This window comes from Hippopotamus amphibius, chromosome 14 (assembly GCF_030028045.1).
Source record: "Hippopotamus amphibius kiboko isolate mHipAmp2 chromosome 14, mHipAmp2.hap2, whole genome shotgun sequence".
In the NCBI taxonomy this organism is placed as follows: Eukaryota; Metazoa; Chordata; class Mammalia; order Artiodactyla; family Hippopotamidae; genus Hippopotamus; species Hippopotamus amphibius.
The window spans coordinates 76387409-76409487 of NC_080199.1; the positions used below are offsets into that span (position 1 = coordinate 76387409).

At 40.3% G+C, this 22079-nt stretch overlaps 1 protein-coding gene across 5 annotated transcripts in view; it reads right to left on the reverse strand.

Annotated features, from left to right (window-relative positions):
• CDK8 (cyclin dependent kinase 8) overlaps positions 1 to 22079 on the reverse strand; it is a 92279-nt gene that overhangs the window by 2852 nt on the left and 67348 nt on the right. For 3 of the 5 annotated variants that reach the window (XM_057707416.1, XM_057707413.1, XM_057707417.1), the window contains 8 exons: positions 17212 to 17269; positions 14769 to 14900; positions 7847 to 7990; positions 5390 to 5459; positions 4504 to 4576; positions 1786 to 1883; positions 1017 to 1095; positions 735 to 893 (listed from right to left, as the gene is read on the reverse strand). In XM_057707416.1, coding sequence (XP_057563399.1) covers positions 735 to 893; positions 1017 to 1095; positions 1786 to 1883; positions 4504 to 4576; positions 5390 to 5459; positions 7847 to 7990; positions 14769 to 14900; positions 17212 to 17269 — 813 coding nt within the window. The remainder of the gene's footprint in view (positions 1 to 734; positions 894 to 1016; positions 1096 to 1785; positions 1884 to 4503; positions 4577 to 5389; positions 5460 to 7846; positions 7991 to 14768; positions 14901 to 17211; positions 17270 to 22079) is intronic. The other 2 variants (XM_057707415.1, XM_057707414.1) reach the window with 2 other exon arrangements.

A 22079-nucleotide genomic window follows, 5' to 3' on the forward strand; every position in this document is an offset into this window, starting at 1 on the left:
TCACACTTAGCAGAGGAGCCGACACATGCTCAGCACCCAACACGCTCCTCCTGCGATCACAGCCACCACAGCACCAGCACCACTGCCTAGGAGGTGCGCCCTGTGCCCTGCGCGCACCACCAAGAACAGCCATGACGGGAATGACACGAGGAATGAATGAAGGGACCATGTCACCTGCCGAAGGCCTGTCGGGCGAGCTGGCCACTGTCCCTGCTCATGTCCACTCATCTCACCCTGACTACAGCCTCACATCACCATCATCCACGTCCGACACGTGAGGAAACTGAGAACATCTGAACTCCTACTCAAGGGTGTCCAGAGTCAGTGGCTGGGCTGGGATGTGGAAGCCTGAGCCCTTTGTCGCTGTGGTTTTGGAAATGACAGCACCACCTCCTGAGCACCCACTGTACGCTGGGGGCCAAGGTGTACCACAGCTGCTCCCGCGGCCACAGCAGGTTAGGCTTCGCCCATCTCAAGTTACAGGTGAGAAACTAAAGCCTTGTCCAAGGTCACAGAGCTAATGAACGGCATAATTTAAGTCCGATCATTCCCAGTCTGGCTAAGCCCCCTCTACTGTACCACCAAGCACTTTCAATACCAATAACTCTTCATGTCAGCGTGTTTCGCAGGCACATAAAGGTCGGTATTTTCCTAATTGTGCCGCATTCTCCAGCAGTCACAAGCCCACATGCAACACTGACTTGGCGGCTCAATGCACGACAGAAGGGAAGTACCTGATAGTCTGAGGTCACGATCAGTCCGCCTGAGGTAGTGGTGGGAGGGACAACTCTCACTTTCTTCAGCGGGGGTCCCTGGGTGTGACTGCTGTCCTGATTCCCCGGGTGGCCGGTCCCGTTGGTGTGGTTATTGCCCTGCTGCTGCTGCTGGTTCTTCTCAATTGGTTAAACACAGAAACCAAGTTCAACTCAGAAGGAGAACAAAACACGTCCAAGCCAGAAAGTGTCACAGTGGCACCGAAGAGAGTAAGAGGCCTCTGACCGTGCTTCAATACTTACTTTGTCTCCTTTGTCATCAGGTTCCTCTTCTGTTAAAAATTCTCGTTTGGGGTAAGGGATTTGACAACCGGCAAAAACGCTGATTGTAAGAAAAAAGAAAAGTGATTTCTGGCATTCTAAGCAATGTTCCAAATGCTTCATTTAAGTGGTTTTCATTTTCATCTTTTAAGACGGACTCTCTGCCTCCCTATCTGTGATCTGAGCACCTTTCATGCAAACTGTGACACAATCTCTCCTTCTAACCTGTGACGTGACAGCAGGCCGCAGGAGGGCTTTTCACTGTATAAAAATAATCAATAGTCATCTAAGAGGACTCAGCTTTTTTCTTTGATCCCAGTGCTCCTATTTTACCACCACCACCAAAAGACAGATTTTAGCTGGAATGTCATTATTCAAACGGAATTTTTTTTAACTCTCCATACTATATTTAAAATGAAAGAAAGTGTGGAAACACAAATTTATTTGGAATGGACTTTGCAAGTGGAACACAACACTGTACTGCAAGCAGTGAGCCAGCCCAGGGAGCCTGAGGGAGTGACAGCGTGCGGATCCCACCCGTCACGGACCGGATCGCTGCAGCAGCTAATGCCAGCAACGCTCCAGAGAGCTATGAAACCCCCCGACGACACCATCAGAGCTCATTCCTCACTGTCTTAAGGATTTCCTTGGGTCCCCATTGTAGGAGCAGTGGCAACTTGGAGCTGACAACGAAAAGAAAGCATGCACCAGAAATCGACAGTGCTGGTGAGCTGATAAACTCATCACTTACTCTGATGTAGGAAGCGGGTCTTCCAGGAAATAGGCGTCCTGCATAGCCTGCTCTGAGGTAATTCGCTTTATTGGGTCCATGGTGAGCAACTTCTGAAGCTGAAACCGCAAACCATAAACACATCAGCGCGTGACTGCTCACATTTGTGGGGGGTCTATGTTTTCTGATTAATAACACCATAACGTAGAGGGTATTATTCCCCCAAATTAAAAACAAACCAAAAAATCCCCAAGCTATCCCACTTAATGTAGCAATCCACACTGTAGTCATCTGAATGTCCCTTATCTCACCTGGTCCTCCTATAGGAAGTCACTAAACTCACGTCTTCTTACTGTAAACGGGCAGGTGCAGCGCTGTCAGGAGAACTCAGACCTTTTCCCCGCATCATCTAAACTGCTATATCCAACTTAGAACATGACTAAAATTCCTGTATTTTCTATTGTCTGCTATTAACGGGAAAACTTATTATAACACAAATAATACACTAGCTCTATGTGGCTATGCAGACTGAAATCCAAATAAACTAAAACCAAATTAAATTTAAAAAATCAATTTCTCAGTCACATCAGGTACCTTTCTAAACTCGGCAGTCACACGCGGCTGGGGCCGCCCTACCGGAGAGCACGGGTCATCAGGTTCCCCTGACAGCCCTGCACTGGTCTGGACACAGAACTGGCACAGCACAGAGGCATTACGAATGCAGACTCTGGAAGGAGACTGCCTGGCTTCAAATCCTGACTTGACACTTAGCAGTTCAGTGCTTTTGAACAAGTTACTTAAGCATTTTGTAACCCCATCTGTCAAATGGAGATGAAAAACAGTACTTTTTGTCATAAGTTTATCTTCAGGATTAAATGAGTTAATACGTGGGAAGCAATTATAATGGTGCTGGGCACAAAGAAAGCACGATAGGTGTGTTAGCCATTATTATTACTACTACGTAAAGAAATGTCACACTGATGTGAAAATTCAGTATCTTTTGGTTGAAATATAATTTACCGACGGTTCTATGAACCAGAGTATCTGATGTTAACATGTGACTGAAGAGATGATGTAAATAGTGGCTTCTCAGCTTATGACCTTGGACCTAGCGCAGTGTTCTCCAGGCGCCACAGCACATCAGAGTCACCCCTGGAGCACGTGCTAACAGCTCCCAGATGACGCTGGTGCTGGTGGACTAGGGCCACACCTGGAAACCACGGGACTGGCAGATGTGGCGACAGAGGGGACAGCACAACTGGTGAACAAACGGACAGGAAACAGTTTTAAGGGGAGATGAAATGCTGGGACGGTGAGACTTTAATTTTAACAAGCTGATGATATTTCAGTGGAAGCACCATTTTATTTTGAGATTGAAAGGAAAAGCATGCATTTGCTACCTAAAATACTCAACAAAGGGAATTCTGTTCGAGCTTTCAGACGGGACCACCCAAGATAGGGCACCCCGGTTAAAAACCAGCAAGGAAGCTGTACAGGAAGCCAACCTATCTCTGGAGGTTCAGTCGTGGTGGCAGTGACAATCTCCTCAGACTAGACTGAGGAGCAGTGAACTAGGGGGAAGGAAGATAATTCCCCTAAATTGTGACTTTTGTTCTACCACTAATATCATTATTTTGTTAGAATAAGTAAAGCCATAACTTTGAAGGATCTAACTTACCTTCCAATTTGGGCACTACTTTAAGCACATTCTAAGAAGCACACGTGATTTGGATAATAACACACTGCATGGTAATATGGTCAGTTAAGCACTGCTTTTAAAATTGCTGATTAGATATTAAATGTATGATACATGACATAAACAATTATCGTAGAAGATGTAGAAGCAGAAGAGTAGAAGGAAAAGAAAAAGCAGAAACAGAAGAAAAATTTGCCAAGTGGCTGGTACTGTAATAAAGGAAAGTTTAATCCTTTCAAAGTAAAAAAATTCCCATCTAATGAACTCATTAAAAAATACTGGGAATAAGGATTAAAAGAATTTTAAGCCAAGCAAAATATAACTTGCTTCCCAAATTACTCCTTTATATCTACTTTTTTTGAAAACTACAAAACTGAAAAACATTTTGTTATGATGTAAAAATGGAAATTTTATTGCAAACAAATTTAACTTGACAATAGTTGAATATAATGTCACAAATTACCCTGATAGTGCACAGATTCATTTAGATTCTAGGTCAAATCATTTTTCCATTATACACTATCTATATTCTCATTTCTCATACTCCTCCAAAAAAAGCACATAATGTATACTGTCCCTGAAGGACCTCTAATAGCCAAGTTTATAAGAGATACCTTGGGAGTTAAAATTTTGTAAAGAACCTTCCAAAGAGCTGAAATACAAAATAATCTGTAAAACTTATTTCTGAACAGTGGGATTGTTTTCATTTTGATTCTTCTCCGAAAAATTTTAAAATAACTGATGAAAATAAAACCAACTCTAATAAATGGAGTTTAAACAATGACTTGACAGACTTGGTATAATCACTGTCTTTAGAAAATCTAATGTAAGCAAAACATTCAGTCTGTCAAACCATGTAATGGGTTTAAAAAACAAGCATTGTGCTCTCTTTACTAGTACACACCAACAAGACCTCTGCATGAGCATTACCATTCAAGAACTCCAAGCATGCTGAGTAACCACAGAAATGGACTCAAAAAAGCCTCCGGTTGGGCTTAAAAGGGGGAAAATGCATTTCATTAGTGCTGTTCTCTAAAGCTTACCAAGTGGAATGCTTTACTATCCGGTTTAACTTTATGTTTTTCCATATACTTGATAAGGCTGCAGTTGGTATACCTGAAAGAGAAACACTATGAAATACCTATATTAGATTTGAGGTTAACTTTTACATTGGCTGAAGTTTTTCCAAACAGAATTGTTTTAATCATAATCAACACAGAACATATACTGAAAATGGTATTAAATCAATTTTATATTTCACTCAGTATTCACAATAGTCACTTTGAATGGATACCACTGATTAAATGCAAGATAATTTCACGAATAACATACACACGATTTAGCTTTTGTTCACACAAATGCTACCTCAGCAATTATCTTAAATAACATATGGGTCAAGAGTTTAACTCAGCCTTACTGGTAAGTTTAAAATAAATACAAATTTTTAAAAAACTGTCATAGATCTGTATAGGTTTATAAACTCCCTGTCTCAGTCCCCTTATCTTGCATTGAAAATAAATGCAATATTCCTTCTTCTCTATGAAAACTTGCTTAAATTTACAACACGACCCAGGTGGGTAGGCAGGTGGCTATCAGCACGGCTTGTTTGTTTCAGTCTCTCACTGCCTCAGCTCTGACCCTTCCCATGGACACACAGCTTCCAGAAAGTGATACGCAAAGAAATGAATTGACTTTTTCCCTCATACCCAAATCAGCTGCTGACATTAGATATTCACTTTCTTTACATCGCCATGCAAACATCTTAAGACACGAAGACTATCATAATGCAAAAATATTTGAGTAAACAAGTAAAATTATTTAATAGAATAATCTTGTGTCGAGTATTCTATCATGTTGAGTATTCAATCTTATACTGAGTATTCTAGAAAAGTAAAAATCAACCAAGGGTCTATTTTCTTTCCAACTTACGTATTTCTTCTGAAATCTTTCATTAATGTTGAATGTTCAGGCATCTTTTTTATATCTTCCCAATCTTTATCTGTGAAATACATTTGAAATACAATTTGATATTATCTAGGTTCCTATTCTCAAGAATTGCAATCAAGGCTACTTCACTTCTCATTACCCACCGTGAGAGCACAGACTTGAAATAAATGGACAGCTGCAGTAAACATCTGACACCTGTCAATGCCGTTCCCCTTCGTACTGAGCTCGACTGCTCTCTTTTTTAATGCCTACTTTCTATATGTTTCACTATAAGTTACCTCAATTTCTATAACAAGACAGCAACAAGTTATTATATCAGCCACCACTCTCTTCAACAATAAAAATGTAGTATCTTCCCCCTTAAGAGCTTTAAGCTGCAGTTCTTTTTCTCTGGCCCTCCTTACTTTCCCTTATTAAAGACACTGGTTTACATGGTAATCAAGGTAAGCTATTTGAAACAGAACAGAATAGGATGTAACCAGCATATTAATGAGTCAGAGTCAGCGGGTACCTTGGCTAGTTTCAATAATACTGACAAAAGCAGCCCCAGCTACTCGATACGTTAGGTGGGAACTGTCTCGGGCAGTCTTGCTGGCATTAGAGTTACTCAAACACCATACACTATTTTAGAAATTTGCTGTCACACTCAGGGGACCTCACTGACAGTTCACAGGTGCCTGCAGTCCACCAGGTAGCTTCACAATACCTCAGCTTCTAAATGACCTTCAGAGGTTTGCTTTTCTTTCAACTGACTTATAAAATAATTGCTACATAATCTCCACAGATATCACAAATTGTAAAGTAAACTAAATATATACTTTAAACTCCTAAGTGGAATTTTCTTCTTAACTACTTCCTTGTTCCAATTTCTTTATTTTTGTCAAATTCTCAAGCTAGAAATCTTGACATAATCTTTTATTCTTCCTTCAATTACACACTTCCTGTAAAAAAATTTATACCTTTATCCTTTCTTCTCCATCTAAATCACTTTACACCTGGAATACTGCTACAGGCAAGCAGCTGGTTTCCTGACTTGAGTTACTGCTCCCGAAGTGATTTTTACATACCCCTGCCATGCTAATCTGTATAAAATAGAACATAAACCATGGCACTAGATCTCAAGAACTTATCATAGATTCTCATTATTCAGCACATCAAGTCTAAATTCTGCTGCTTTTCAGGTTCCTTATGAGCTGAGTCTACCCCAACTGTGGAACCACACACTAAGAACCATTTCAGAACCATCTCCTATGGAGGCCGCCCCCAACTCCCAACCCCATCCCCTCACCCTGTAGGCCATGCTCCTTCCCCTGGGGCCCCTGAAATGATGGGTGCATTCAGAAGTGGGAAGAAATGGCCATTCTTCTCCATCTACTCAAACTACTCCTATTCTTTCAACATTCATTCTACTTAGAGCAGTTCAATGTCAACTCCAAGAAGGCAAGAATCACGTCTGTTAAATCGACAATATTTTACACTTAACACAGTGCCTGAAACATGGCAGGTGCTCAACAAATATCTAGTGAATAAATGAAATTCCCATCACAACAAAGCAATCTTTATAGAAATGTCATTCAGTTTTGGAGAAAGGTAGTTCTTCTGCATTTACTGATAATTAACACCTTTACAAGGGAATGTGGAATTACAACTCCCAGATATTTCTGTATTAGTTTTGAGTTACTGACCTGAGAAAAATTCCTAATAAGAAACAACTTTTAATAAGTACTTGACTATCCAGAACTATGTAGGGGTTTTATACGAATTTTCTCTCTTCTGGACTTCTGGGCAGAGTTTCTGGTGAGTGAGTCCTGTGGCACAGGGGACTGGGATGCAGCTGGAGATCTAAAGCCTGTGATGAGACACTCAACAACCTCCTCCTGCTGCAGTCAGTGCAGGTACCGTCGCTGTGCAACGCGAGGCCTTCACTCACACCCTGACTGTTCTAACTTACTGACAAGGGCTATGGAGAAAAAACACTTATCATTCAACAACAATGTGTTTCTGCACAGTGCCCTAAATAGAAACAGTGTTCAAAATTCGTATTCAAATACCAAGTAATGTCATTATTATATGTGCTGCCAGACAAAAATACACACTACTGAGTTTTATTTAATTTCCCATGGTGAGAACGAAAGGCACCTTTCAAATACAGATATTGCAAATATTTTAACATTTTAAATATTAAACAAAACAAAACCAAAAACCAAAATGAAACAAAAATACACTCCTCAAATTCAAGAAACCCCTAAATATTTTTATGCTAATATGTGAACTCTACAAATTTTGCTATTTCTATGGGTCTTTGATTAATGCAAGTCATAAATATAAAGAATCGAGTAAGAGCAGCTTTCATCAGCTAAAAATATACACCTTTCCAATGAAGATACCTAAGTTCAAACAACAGTGATTTAAAAACAAAAACAAAAATATAATGTGTACCTGCAGGAAATCCCATTACATTGAATATTCTGTCCAGCTGGTCATGGTGATAAGGATTACTAGTTTTGATGTCCTCTTGTCGACAGTGAAATATTGGTTCTGACGTTAGTAGTTCTGCAAATATACACCCTATAGCCCAAATATCTTTAAAACGAAAAGGAAAAAAAAAAAAAAAGGAAAAGAAAAGAAAAAAAAGGAAAGGAAAAAAGGAAAAAGAAAGGAGGAAAATAAAGTGGTTCTTTCCAAAAGAAAATGCATTTTTATCTTGGCAGGGAGTGTTTTTTCGTTCTTTTTCTCCCCTAATAAGTCATATTAAACCCTAAGCAATTATTAATATCAAGGAATATTGTTTGTAAATACATATTCCCACCCCACCACCCCAATTTTTCACTCCCTGTTATACCTCCACCCCACCCAGTGGCTTCATTCCAAGTTTAATCAAATTTATTACCTAAAATTTTTGGTGAGTTTAAGTGCTTCAAACATTACCTTAACTGTGAAATACATACAAGGCTGCACATGGAGCACAGGAACCATAAATAAACAAAACTAAACAAAAAAATAAGCAAACAGAAAACCCAAACAGCCTTTGAAATTAGGTACACTTGCCAAAAACAATCAGCACCATTTTTTGAGGTAAAAAATATCTTTTATCTTTATTTAGTTTATGTACTTATTAATTTGTAAAGCTTAATAATGATCCTCCCATGTCAGCCCCAGTGAGCAAGGTGCTGTTCCAACAGGAAAAGGACAGTGCCTGGCCTCAAGTACTCGAGTGAAACAGCACTTCTATCGGAAGAGCTCTTCATTCAAAGTTTTCTTCATGCTACAGCAGAGTCAGACTTTGCAAGTTTAAGTGTTTAATAAAGACAAGAAAATGCGGGGCAAAATACCACCTTTAAATAGGCACAGAGGCTATAAATTCACAAGAATTATTTAAAAGCCAGGCAAATAGATTCCTCTTGATACAAAAAATTCCCTTCATTCACTTTAAGATAGAGGCTAACTTTCATTCATATCAAATTCTGACTAATAGAATGATTAGTAAAGAGATACACATGCCAACTCAGAATATGAGGCTGAAAGCACTCCACTTCTCCTCTTAACCAGGCCCTAAACCAGCAGTGCTAACTCCCTGTACTCAGCACAGCGGCCGTGCACACAGCAGACACTCGGCACGTGGTTTCTCGCTGGTCTAACCAGTACCTGTGGGTAAACATAAACAACTATAGAAGGACAAATTAAAACCACTATTTTATTAAAGCTGATTATTCAGGTATGTTAATAATGGTTACTTAGAAAGTGCGAGAAAAAATGTTAATTTATAAATAACTGTGAATTCCTAAAATCTAAAACTGGAATACACAGATTTAATTTAACATAAAATTATCATACTTCCAATTCAAAGCAGCAAGTTAAACCTCTCTCCCCTTTAAAGCTGATAAGCACGGCTACAAGCAAGCGATTTTAAAAATGGTGCTGCTGTCTGCTCCTCAGAACCCAGTCCAGGCAACAAACACCACATAGAAATAAAAGCCAAGCTATTTCCAGTTTACCAGCAGTGAGTAAACAGGAAAACTATTTTCTGATTACCCTTTTTACATGGGTACCGCATAGAAAGTGACCTTTCACCATCTCAACCCACAGGAAGACAGGCAAGCTAAGCGGGGTCACCAAGAGGGCCGGTGGTCAGTCTGCGTTTTTAAAACCCTACTCATAGCACCTGAGACACTGTAACAACTCAGCCTGGTTATGAAAACTCTAAGGAAAAAAATGAAACATGTAAAGGAAGATGAGACAGTTTAGCTATCTTACGTTGCTTTAAAAAAAAAAGTCAGGAAAGTAGGAAAAATATTTTGTTGCACCTTGCTTAACTTCACCCTGAATAACCTCTCTCTTCCTGTCTTTTCTATTATCTTTCACCTTCTATCAATTTCACCACTGTTCCCTTCTTCAAATCCTGACCCAGACATTAATCATGAATTTGAGTTAGCTGATCAGCCTACTACTTCAGATAAATTTCTAAATCTTTGTAGACAAGTCTCTCCTATCGTGCCTATTTTTTCAGATTGTGCCAAGTTCATGGGAGAGTCCCTTCCTGCTCACCTACCTGTCAAACTCCTTCTAGAAAGGCTTCTCAAATTAAAAACATACAAATCCCATCTACTTCTAAAAATCTGTGATGCCACTAAATGATGCCACTGAAATGAATGTATGAACATACTCAGCAAATAATACGTAAATTCAACCACAAAGGTTCTTCTATCTGCTGCGCCCACTACAACTACCTGACAGGGAAGGTGGTGTGGGGAGTCCGCCGAGCACTTTGCTGCACCCCTAGGCTACCCACCTGAGGAACCGGACAGTGTGGGAGAGACTGGAAGCAAGGAAGAAGTTCCATTTTTAACTCCTGGATTCTGTTTTTAAAAACTTATAGTAAAAATGGCTTATGTATGATTTCTGTCTTTCTCTCAAACAAAAAAGCAATTTGTAAGATACCTACATTATCACTTTTTTGAGCCTCCGTTTTGATAGAAGAAAGCATTATCCAGGATTGCCCTGGGCCGGGCCGGGCATAGGCGCAGGCGCAGGGACTGCCACTGACCTTGGTCTCAGTCATCTGCCCCCAAGTCAGTTCTCTCCACGCTCTCCCTACCTCAAAAGGCACTGGTTTCTATCCAAGGTCACAGAACGGTTAGAGTTGAAGGGGATCTAAGAGACGATTTAGACTAAATTTTCATCTTCAAAAAATGAGGCCGTGGAGGACAAAATGCCTAAACACCCCCCACCCCGAGGAACAGAGCGCAGGCTGCAAGTCAGAGCACTGGTCTTGGTCACCTCCATCGCTCAAAGATGACACCGTATTTCACGCACACAGTCATACTGCTTCTCAGCTGGACGGAGGCCCCTTAAGGGTAAAGGACATAATCTGTGTTCACTTTGGTTTCTCTCAAGTTTTGAAAAGTCTGATAGTTATCCAATAAATTTTGATGTTGATGAGGAGGAGGAAGGCCTTCTCTTTGACCAATTATACAGTCATTTGGGACTTCCTAGGTGGCGCAGTGGTAAAGAATCTGCCTGCCCATGCAGGGGACATGGGTTCGAGCCCTGCCCTGGGAAGTTTCCACATGCCGCGGAGCAACTAAGCCCGTACACCACAACTATTGAGCCTGTGCTCTAGAGCCCGTGAGCCACAAGTACTGAGCCCACGTGCCGCAACTACTGAAGCCCACGCACCTAGGGCCCGTGCTCCACAACAAGAGAAGCCGCTACAATGAGGAGCCTGCGCACCACAATGAAGAGTAGCCCCCGCTCGCAGCAACTAGAGAAAGCCCGTGTGCAGCAAGGAAGACCCAATGCAGCCAATAAATAAATAAAATTAATTAATTAAAAAAAAATAAAGTCATTTGAACACAGGAATTGATCTAACAGCTGGGAGTTCAGCTTTGTGACCTAAAACTGCTAGACTGCAGACTGTCCTGGTGAATAACAGCTTATACAAGTCCCAATGCTCACAACAAAATATAGGTTTCATAACAAAAAAAAACAAAAAAAAAGAAAAAATAATAATTGATGAGCCAGAGTCACAAACCTATGTAATAGTTTATTTTTTTACTCAATTTAAATCAATTCAGTCTCAAGTTTTCTGTTAATAGAAGCTAAGATTAGGTAATTACTTCCTTATTTGTACAGACTGTTAATGTCTTACCAAAAGTCACACTGCTCTTAAATATTCCTTTTCTAGGTGGAAAAAATAGCTATGTATCCAATTAGTTTACATGCTTAAGCATTTAGAATACATTTGTAAAAAAGATAACCAAATTGTGCTTAGGTAGTAACATACTTTCAACAATAGGACTAGCTTCAATAATTTTTATTTTTCCTAACTGACTTTTAAAAAAATAAATATTTTATTTTGGAATAATTTTAGACTTGTAGAAAAGTTGCAATGGTAGTACAGAAAAGTCCCATATCTAACTAACTTAATCTACCTTTATTTTTCTATATGATAATCTCAAAGCAGGTATAAAGATTAGTGAATATAACAGATTTTGTGAAAACAGACCCGCTGGATTCAAGATTAACATGGGGGAATGATTATAAGTATTTCTCCTTCCCTTTTCTTGAGCATACACTGAAATGGCAGCAAAGTAATAAAGGTTCAAATCCATAGTAATACAGAGAACAGACGGAGACCAAAAGGACAAGATCCATTCACTCACTCAGCAGAGTACCCAGTTCTCACTATGGACCACGCAGGCACTGGCCTCCAGCAAGTGAACAGCAGGGCAAGGCCTACCCATCGAGGGGATTTCAGATGCTGCATAACGCTATCAGGACAGTAAGATGGAAGTGTGAGGGGGAAGGTAGACTGTGTGACCAAGGAAGTTCTCTCTGAAGAGGGAGTACTTTGACTAAGATCTGGATGAAGAGAGATGACAGGGGAAGACTTGATCTAGTAGAGATACAAATAAAAACATTTGTGAAAACAGTTCAGAGAAGGCCCCAGTCCACAGTATTAGCGCTGAGTGGGAAGCAGGCCTGTCCCGCACACCTCTGGGAAGGTTCTGTACTGTAAATATCAGCTACAAGCTCTGTATTTTGAACTGTTGATCTCTCCCCGCTCGACGGCCCTGGGGCTACCAGGTGGATAAAGCTTGGGCCAAACGCTGAAGGGGTCTTCCCTTAAAGAATCTGAACATCCTCTGTGCAAAGGCTTGTGCGTACTGGCATTTGGGGTTCCCCAGCTAGTAGCAGGTCTCTGCTGGATCACCCTAAAGTAAAGCCTGCCAATCTATGAGCCCTCTGATCCACGTACACTAAGTCCCCCAAGTGGCATTTTGTAACTTAATTCTCAAATGTAAAGCGACATCAAGGGTCAACAAACAGTTGAAGAACACTAGCCACCTGAAAGGCAGAGACCAAGACATATCAATAAAAAGAGACTACAAAGAAAACACAATTATTTCAGAAACACAGCAAATCACAACTAAAGAGCACCTTTATCAATGCCTTCACAGGTATTTAAGAAGCTTTTTTCCCCATAAAACAATATGTAAAAAAAAATTAATATTCAGAGAATAAAAGGTTCTTAGAAATAAAAAAGACAAAGGCAGAAAAGCATGAGAAGAAAAGCGGTATAAAGGATGAATCCAAGAAACTCAACCCCTGCCTGCACTCAGCTTAGGAAAGAAAGAAAGAAACATAGAGGAGGAAATCACGACTAGTTCAAGAGAATCTTCCACAGACTCGGGATATAAACTTTGAACTGAATGTGCCTACCTAGTGGCCAGCACACCACTGCGAAATACCAGGATGAGAAATTGTACCTGCTCTCAGAAAGGACAAAACCCCAGGTAATTCACCACTGAGTGAGACTCTCTGTTAGTAACACTGATCTTAGAAGACAGTGGAGGGGCTTCCCTGGTGGCACAGTGGTTAAGAATCCGCCTGCCAATGTAGGGGACACGGGTTTGAGCCCTGCTCCGGGAAGATCCCACATGCCGTGGAGCAACTAAGCCCGTGCGCCACAACTACTGAGCCTATGCTCTAGAGCCCCCGAGCCACAGCTATTGAGCCTGTGTGAAACAACGACTGAAGCCCATGCGCCTAGAGCCCGTGCTCCGCAACGAGAGGCCACCGTAATGAAAAGCCTGTGCACCACAACGAATAGTAGTGCCCACTCACCACAACTAGAGAAAGCCCGCGTACGTGCAGCAATGAAGACCCAACGCAGCCAATAAATAAATAAATGAATAAATAAATAAACTAAAAAAAAAAAGGAAGACAGTGGAGGAGCATCACCAGATTCTCAGGGAAAATCATCTTGCACCTATAATTTTAATCCCCACCAAACCATGAAGCATGATAAAGGCATTTTTTCAGAAGTATAAGAACTAGAAAATTTACCTCTAAGGTAGGTTACTTGAGACTATGCTGTAGCAAAGTAAGAAATGAAATATTCAGAAAGAAATAGATTCAACCCAGAGGAATAAAAAAAGGGAAAAAAAGGATGAAAACCAATCCAGAATAGAGCCAAGTATGGAAGACTTGGGGATGGAGTTATCCAATAAAATAAAAATGGGTTTAATACCACCCTGGAGAACACACAAGAAGTTAAGTAAACAATAAAGGTACACAAAAAAGGAAAAAAGAAAGGCAAAACCACATACAAAAAAAAACTGCATGATGATAAAATCCTACCAAACAAAATAAGCAGAATGAAGATGTCATTAATAGAAAAGCTGTGATAACAGGACTATGGTAGTCGAACATCAAACCCATTACAACATGTAGTCTAAGTATAAACAATAGTGGGCATTATGGTTTGCAAACAAAATAAATGCTGTAACATCAACAAAGTGGTAATCCGAACAGTGACAATGATGCTATTACTAACAGAGCTTACAAACTGAGAGGCTGCTGGTGGGAGAAGCAGAAGAGCACTAATTCCTTAATTCTTTATAACAGGGAGGTAATCAATACCATCAAAAACTGAAAAGTGAATTAAGATGTTCTAAACGCCTACTTATTTTCATAATCTTTTTTCCTTAATTTTAAGGAGATCTAGTATTTCTTTTGGTGAAAGAAACATTTGTAAGTTCAATGATTAAGAAATTTTGTGTTTATCTCTCTTTTCAAGTAAAATTAAACTTAAAATACTTTTTACTTAGAATTCATAGTACAGTCCCATATATTTAAAAACTTTTTTTAGCATCTATCTATCAGAAAGGGATGTTTGGAATGGTACACCCCTAATGCTAATGATGGTATTTCTAGACAGTAGAATTTTATGTTAGTTTTTGCTCTTACTTTTATAATTTTCTATATTACTGGATTTAAAAATATACAGAAATATGTATACTTTACAACAACAAAGCCACTTTCAAAATGTCATGGAATTTTAATCTGTTCTACTCACCAATAGCTTTGGTATAATGTCTTGCTCCAAGAAGTAATTCTGGGGCTCGGTACCAGAATGTTACAACTACTGGATCCAAATCTGCTAAAGGCTTCAAAGGTGAATTAAATAATCGGGCAAAGCCCATATCAGCTGTAAAAAAATTAATAACAATGTTAAGCAAATAGATTTTTACAAATTAAACTGATTACTCTAGTTTTACTACTATTACTAAGATATGAAAAATGTGAATTCTGGGGGGAGAAAATCGACAAAACATCTCACCCCTTACAGTAGTCTAAATATAAAACAAGTTGGAGATTTTCATTCTTTGCAAACGACTGTCACTCACTCTTCCACTGGGTTACAGACACGCTCTGCCACCAGAGGTCAAGGGTGACCCTACTCCTCCAGGCAGATTCTTTTCCATCTGTCTTACCAGCATTGGGACAGGGCTGTGAAGCTGCATTTCCATTCTTTTTATTGGTCACAAGCACCAAGAAACTAGATCAGTTAGGGTAAGGCTTTCCATTACTTGCATCAATAAGCATGTTCACTGGTATAATCAGAAGCTGACTGTACCGTATGATAATACCACTATTTCCCCCCATTTATTTGGGTTGAGTTTTTTTCTTTAATTTTAAAGGATCTTTTTCTTTTTTTAAGCTGGAAAAGACTTCAAAGATCATATAATTTAGTCACCTCCTTTTTCAAATGAGGAAACTGAGGTCAAAAGAAATTAACTGATTTGACAAATGTCGTAAAACTCGTATCTCAGAGCTGGAGCTGTGGTGAGATACAGTTCCCGGCACCTCGCACAGTGTAACATACGGTGTAGTTGCTCAGCCACAGCTGCTTACTCTAATAAACGTCATCTTCTGACAGGCAAAAACTGGGTGCTTCTCATCTCTCCAGCGCTTTGAGCATCCAGTTCTGTGTCACTGCACACAGCTTCTGCCACATGCTTGCTGAATGAACAGCCACTATTCATACACCTATTCAAAAATGTCAAGCTCCACCCACCATTTGTTTAATCTGCTCTCCAAATATACATCTTAAATGGAGTAGGCCCCAATCTAATCTACTTAATTATAGAGGTTAAAAAAAACAACACAGAAATTTGGCAAAGAATTAAAACCATGAGTTGGATTACTAAATACTGGTTTACAGAAGAACTAATGTTTCTTCTTCAATATGAGTTCTTTAAGCCACTAGTGTCCCCCAAACCTGCCAACATCATATATGTTACAAAGAAGTATAATTCGAAACTAGATTATTTTTAATATGTAAAATTTCCCCAAATCTTACAGTAAAGAACACATCTGTAAATACTGTTTGGCTGGGTCTTTCAGATTTTGCATGCTTTGAACTTACATTTGACTTTGATGCCACCAAGCAGGATGTGATGAAATCCTTTAAAAGCACCTAAGGACTTAACAGGTGTTTGACGCTATGGGAAGTACTGCCAGGGCCTGGTTCTCAGAGCAAGTCAATGACTAGGAGCAGTGTGAGGTGCGTCAAATGTCTGCACCGCTAAAAATGTGCAAGGTTTATATCAAGAGTATTTCAAGAGTCTAATTAGAAGTAGAAAATGAGATTTGGGAAATTTATGGGGGGGGGGGAAGGGAAGCAGGGTTAGGAACACCTGGGTTGTTCTTTGTTGGTGAAGTGGTACAAATCAGCTGACAATTCTAATCCATGTTAAATCTTGCAATCGGAAATTCCTATTTCCTTTGTTATATACTCCCACAATCCTGTTGCTTTAAAATGAATATAATTTAGTGACTACAATTCTTCTCTCCACACAGAAAACAAACTAAATAAATGTGACAGACACAACTCAGAAATGACAATGAAAAAATAACCAGTTAGGATAAGTAAGTCTAGTCCTACCCTTATAGGTTATCGGACCAGAAATGGGTAAAATTTTGCATTGATATATAAGAAAACAGAGCTATTAAAAAGCATGCCGAGGTACAGAATGCTCGTTAATTTTTTTCCCTTCAGGCAAAGGCTCGTTAGAACCTACCCGGCCTCAGTGGTACTCTTAGTTTGTAATTCCTCATCTAGGTGAGACTAACAGAGATAGATGTTCTGATCTAATGTGGCTCAGGTAAACAGAACCAACAGGCTGTACGCCCTTGTGACTAAAGGTGAGGCTGGCTTCTAACATGGATAGAAGCCACTCACCTCTATAGGCTATTTTTAATGAAGGCAAAAATTTCTAAGAAACTTGCACAGCTTATCTTATAATTAGAACACTTCAGTCTCTAAAGATTGTCTGACACCTTTCAAGAGCGTGAGACATTTTTCACTTTTAATGTATACTCTTTAGAAATGGCTTCGATCATATGGAACTACATGAATAAATGCATATTATTACAGCAAAAATTATAAGTGATACAGCTGCCTGCAAAAGTTGTAAAAGAGAGCTACACTGTGACTTATCAAAGATATAACATACCAATTTTTACTCTTCCTCGCTCAGGACCTTCACCCATAACTAAAATATTAGCAGGTTTCTGTGGAAACAAAATAGTGTTTTTTTTCAGTAGACAGTAGTGGTTTCTTTTAAATAGACAATATGCCAATATAACATAAATCCACCTTTTAAAAAACCACATTTACTCAAAAATTAAAATCAAACACAGGAAGTCATCAAAGAAGCTTTATGTGTATATATGCAAAGCAATATGCAAACTTCACGAAGGCCAAATACGGCAGTGCTTTTCTCCAGGCAGAGCCAAGGCTTTTCTTGGCGCTGTTATCAGCCTGCTTTCACTACTGCGGAACAGCTGGCAGAAAGTTATAATGCTGTGCTTCCTTCTAACGCTTTCAATTATATAAAATGTGCTGCAACTTTAAGGGAAAATGTATCTTCAAATATAATTTAACATTAAGTAGCAAGTTAATTACAGGGAAGGGGCCACCTGATATCCTTTTTTGGAAAGTGCACAGGATGTACCTATGTTTCAAATAAATTATAGAGAAATCAATTTAATAGTCTTTTCTGAATGAGTTAGCAGAGTAATAGGAATTTTCCATGACCTGAACAGTTTTGAGGTTTTCACTTTTAAATAAAAAAGGAAGCTAACATTTAAAGTGAGATTTTACAAAAGTAATATTTCGAACAGTTTTTAAATCTCTACAAGTCGCAAGATTAACTGTCATCTGAAATCCACCACAGTGGTATCTACTACACTAACGTATGAGGGGAAGGGGCAGAGGCAAAGGAGGAAGAGAAGGTGGGGAGGAAGAGGCAGCCCCACACTCCTCTCTGGCTGCCATCCTGCCGCCCACCTGGTCTGACTGCGGTCCTACCAGCCAGTCTGCCGCATAAACGTGAAGCCAGATCACGACGCCTTTCAAACACCCATCAGAGCAACCTCGGAATCAAATTAAAGATCTTAATGAAGACTTTACAGTGAGGACCAGTTCACAGGCTTCCCTGACTGTATTTAATGACAGCCCCTATGCTATTACTGACAAAATGTAACTGACAGCATATTATTCTACCAGCTACCAAAGATCAAAATTATTTTTTTATCCTCAGTGAAATGACTGCTGAAATGGTAGCATATACATTTCAAAGGTTGAAAATTCCTGCCATTTTTAAGGTGAGGAATCCAGGCACCAGAGGGAGTGAAGGACCTGCCCCAAGTATGATCAAGGAGAGGGGGCGGCAGCAGGATCTGCCCCCTCTCTGGGCAGTGCAGTATCCCTCCCGAAGGTGATTTACGTAGCAGCAAGTTTCAAATGGACGTGTATTGCCATAATAATAATTACAATGTTTTATTCAAGAAGATGTTTTCAGAACCTCTGTCACCACACACACACTCCCACCCACCGAGACAGCTGGCGCAGCACTAAGAGCCTCCCCGGGAGCCACGAGCAGCTGCCCCCACACACAAGAATGCTGTCAGGGACACTGGTGAGACACTGGGTGAGGCTCTGCAGAGACTTCAGAGGAACCCAGGGCTCAGAGACCCGTGTGAAATGCTGCTGGCAGGGGAGGGCGCTCCCAGAGAACAAGCAGCCTGTCCACCTGGCGGAGGGAAAGGCCTGCTCTCGGGCACCCTGCGGCTCAGGAGGGGACCTGGCGTCTGTGCTAGAGCTCTCCTCTCGTGCTTCATCAGGGCAGAACTCCCTAGACATCTCTTCAATCCCATTTTGATTCTCTTCCCGTCAATTCGGTCCTCGGTACCATTGCCAGGGTTCTTCTAACAGACAAAGCTGATTACATCACTCCCTTGGTTAAAATCTTCCACAGTAACAGAGGAAATTATCAGGAAAACAGTGGAACAGAAAATGATATACAGACTGTGATTACAACTGGGTTAAAAAAAAAGTGCTATGAGTAAGGACTAGAAGAACAAAAAATGTTAGAGTGACAGAGGCAGGGATGAACCTTTACAAGGTTCTTCGAATGCTTTTGTTGTGCTTTATTATTACTAAAATATTTCACTGTTACTTGGCCCATGGCCGCCTGTGAATGAGGCAGAAGTCTATGATAGGAGGCCAGGCACCTGCAAGCTCTTCCCCACTGATCTCTCCAGCCCCATCTTCCACCGCACTCCTGCCACGTGTGTCGTACGTTTACAGTGTTCTGTGACTAGACCTTTCACAACTGTGTCAGTGCTAGCCCATTATTTCTGCCACAAGAACTCTCCTGTGTTACTTGGCAAAATCTGATTCTCCACCTCCCCTTTAATGATATAAGTAATACAAGAATACAGTCTGATTACAAACAATTCAAACCATAAGGCCATATACCCTTAAGGGTTAAAGACTCTTTCACCACCCATCACTCCTCCACCACATCCCAAATCCCACTCTCTCCTCCAGAGGTACAAGCTGATTAATTGCCTTGCTGTGATGGATTTTTCCAGCACTGAAGTGCTCCTAAAAGATTACCTCCATATCTGGCAAAAGCACAAGCACACATGGGCATCTCTTTCCTCCTTCTATTTTAGATGGAGTGGAAAAGCTCACTCTCTTTCTTTTGCTTTCGTACTCATTCAGCAGCCGGGCCCAGATCTGAGAAGCCCTGGGATGGCTGGTACTAGTCAGCCTGCTACTAGGCAAAGGGGGGAAAATTCCCTCTCTTAAGTCTTCATTTTATCATAGACCCACTGGACCGGCCAAGTCCCAAGCTTGGGTTTGAGCACTGGTGGGGAGTAATTTCTCTGTCAAAGTCTTGCCTAGTACTAGGGTTTGGGGCCAAAGCTCCAGCTAGTAAATAAAACTTGCTTTGCTAGACAGCTCACTGCCAGTGCATGACCTGAAGGAGCTCTTGTGGCCAAGAGGCACTACGCACACTTAAATTAGTGAACTGCAGTTCAGTCTGGGCGTGCTGTCATAAACAAAAGAGAATGGTTTTAAAGTGCTGCTTTAATAACACTATTTATAAACAATGAGCCCCTCCTCTTGGTGTCTCCCATGCTGGCATCCACATGTCCCAGGGCGTGATATTCGGATTTAGAAGACAAATCCCCCACTAAATTTCTTTTGTGAATGTAACCTGATGGAGAGCTCAAGAGAAAATGGCAGAAAAGTCATAGAGATCATGGACACTCTTGTCAGTACTTGTTTTGTTGCTTAATCAGTATTAAGGAAGGCTTCAAGAGACTTGATGGACAATTTTTGTAATGCCACACTGAAACAATACTATATTCCCCAAAAAGCTAACTTCTTTTCTTTCTCTTTTCTTTATCTATCAGTGGGAGAACCTGGTAGCAATTTTTAGCTGCTGGTGATAATACGTGAAACAAACTAATAACCGTGACTTTGGTAAAGAGCCTGTGATCTTTAATGTGCCATCAAACATAATCACCTTCAACAACAGAGAGAACTTTGCTGGTGACGTTTTGATGAGACACACACTCCATTAAACTATCTGTTGCTATAGAGAGCAGAGGTCCAACGGGACTTAAAAGTATTAGAACATCACAACAACATCCCCAAGAACAGTTATCTTATGCACAGAAATGATTATAGAACACCCTTTATTGCCTGCTGAACAATGAAACAGATCAATGAGATACTTGTCTGAAGTATACTTATTTGAGTGTCTGAAACTACAATAGCCTTCTCATGTTTTTTATTTCTCCACCCACCCCCCGCCAAAAAAAACTATGTTTGTAATTAAAAGAACATGCCCTTGTTTTACAGTCTCATCGCTTTCCTACTTCTTTTATGTTGTTGTGCTCCAAAAAAAAAATACAACCCACTGACGTTTCCTAAAGCACGACGTCTGTGTTACAGAGATAACCACTCCTGCAGAGGCTTTCTGCTCTCCAGACTCTGTCAGGCTGGCAAACAGCAAACTGATGGCTCTGGCACACAGCAGAGATGGCAAAGTAGTTTTACTTAAGGCACCAACTCTGGTACAAAACTAAGGACTGCAGGGAGCTGCACCTTGAGAAAGACAGGCATTGCGCTGGTCAGGAAACTGCCATTATCAGTCAGAGGTATCTCATACAGGTACAGAAGTGCAGAACGCTGGCCCCTCTGTCAAAGTTAACTACAACAACTTTTTATTCTGGTGTAAAACCGGGGTCTTCATATGTTCCCTAACGTCTTCGAGGCAAAACGGAGACTCCAAGTCAACAAGAAAAGCTGATTTTAATGGATCTGTCTATGAAAATAAGACAGGGACCCACAAGAAACCACTGTTAAGTGCTGTTCTCCAAGATTTGTTCAGAACTAAACTTACACACTGCACACCACACAACACGGCGGCACACTTTCTGGACACCCAATGACTGTCTCAGTTTGGTTGTTAATCATTTTATGCTACAATACACACTGATCTGTATCTCAAATGGCACACTTTCAACTGATGTCTAATAGCTAAGAAAACATAATTCTGCTTTTACATCTAGTTTTATTTTATTGTGTTGAGAGATTAATGTGGAGTTTGTGTCCCTGTGAAGACTTACCATGTATATCTTTAACTTCTAGTACACACTGAACTTTTCTAGACAGACATTTTTAGTGAACGTTTATTTTATTTTTCTTTTCTTTTTATTTTTTGGCCACGCCATGCAGCTTGCAGGATCTTAGTTCCCCGACCAGAGACTGAACCTGGGCGCAGGCAGTGAAAGCTCGGAGTCCTAACCACTGCACCGCCAGGGAATTCCCAGTGAATCTTTATTTTAAAATATATTCTTTTATATAGCCCTAAATGCAATTCTATTACATCCCATTGCTTCATTCTCTACTTTTGGCTTATTCTTTATCTAAAAAATTTTGTCAAAATCTGATTTAAAGAATGTCAGGTACATAATTATATATTTCTCTTTCCTTTCGTAAAACTGCCAAATTGAACAA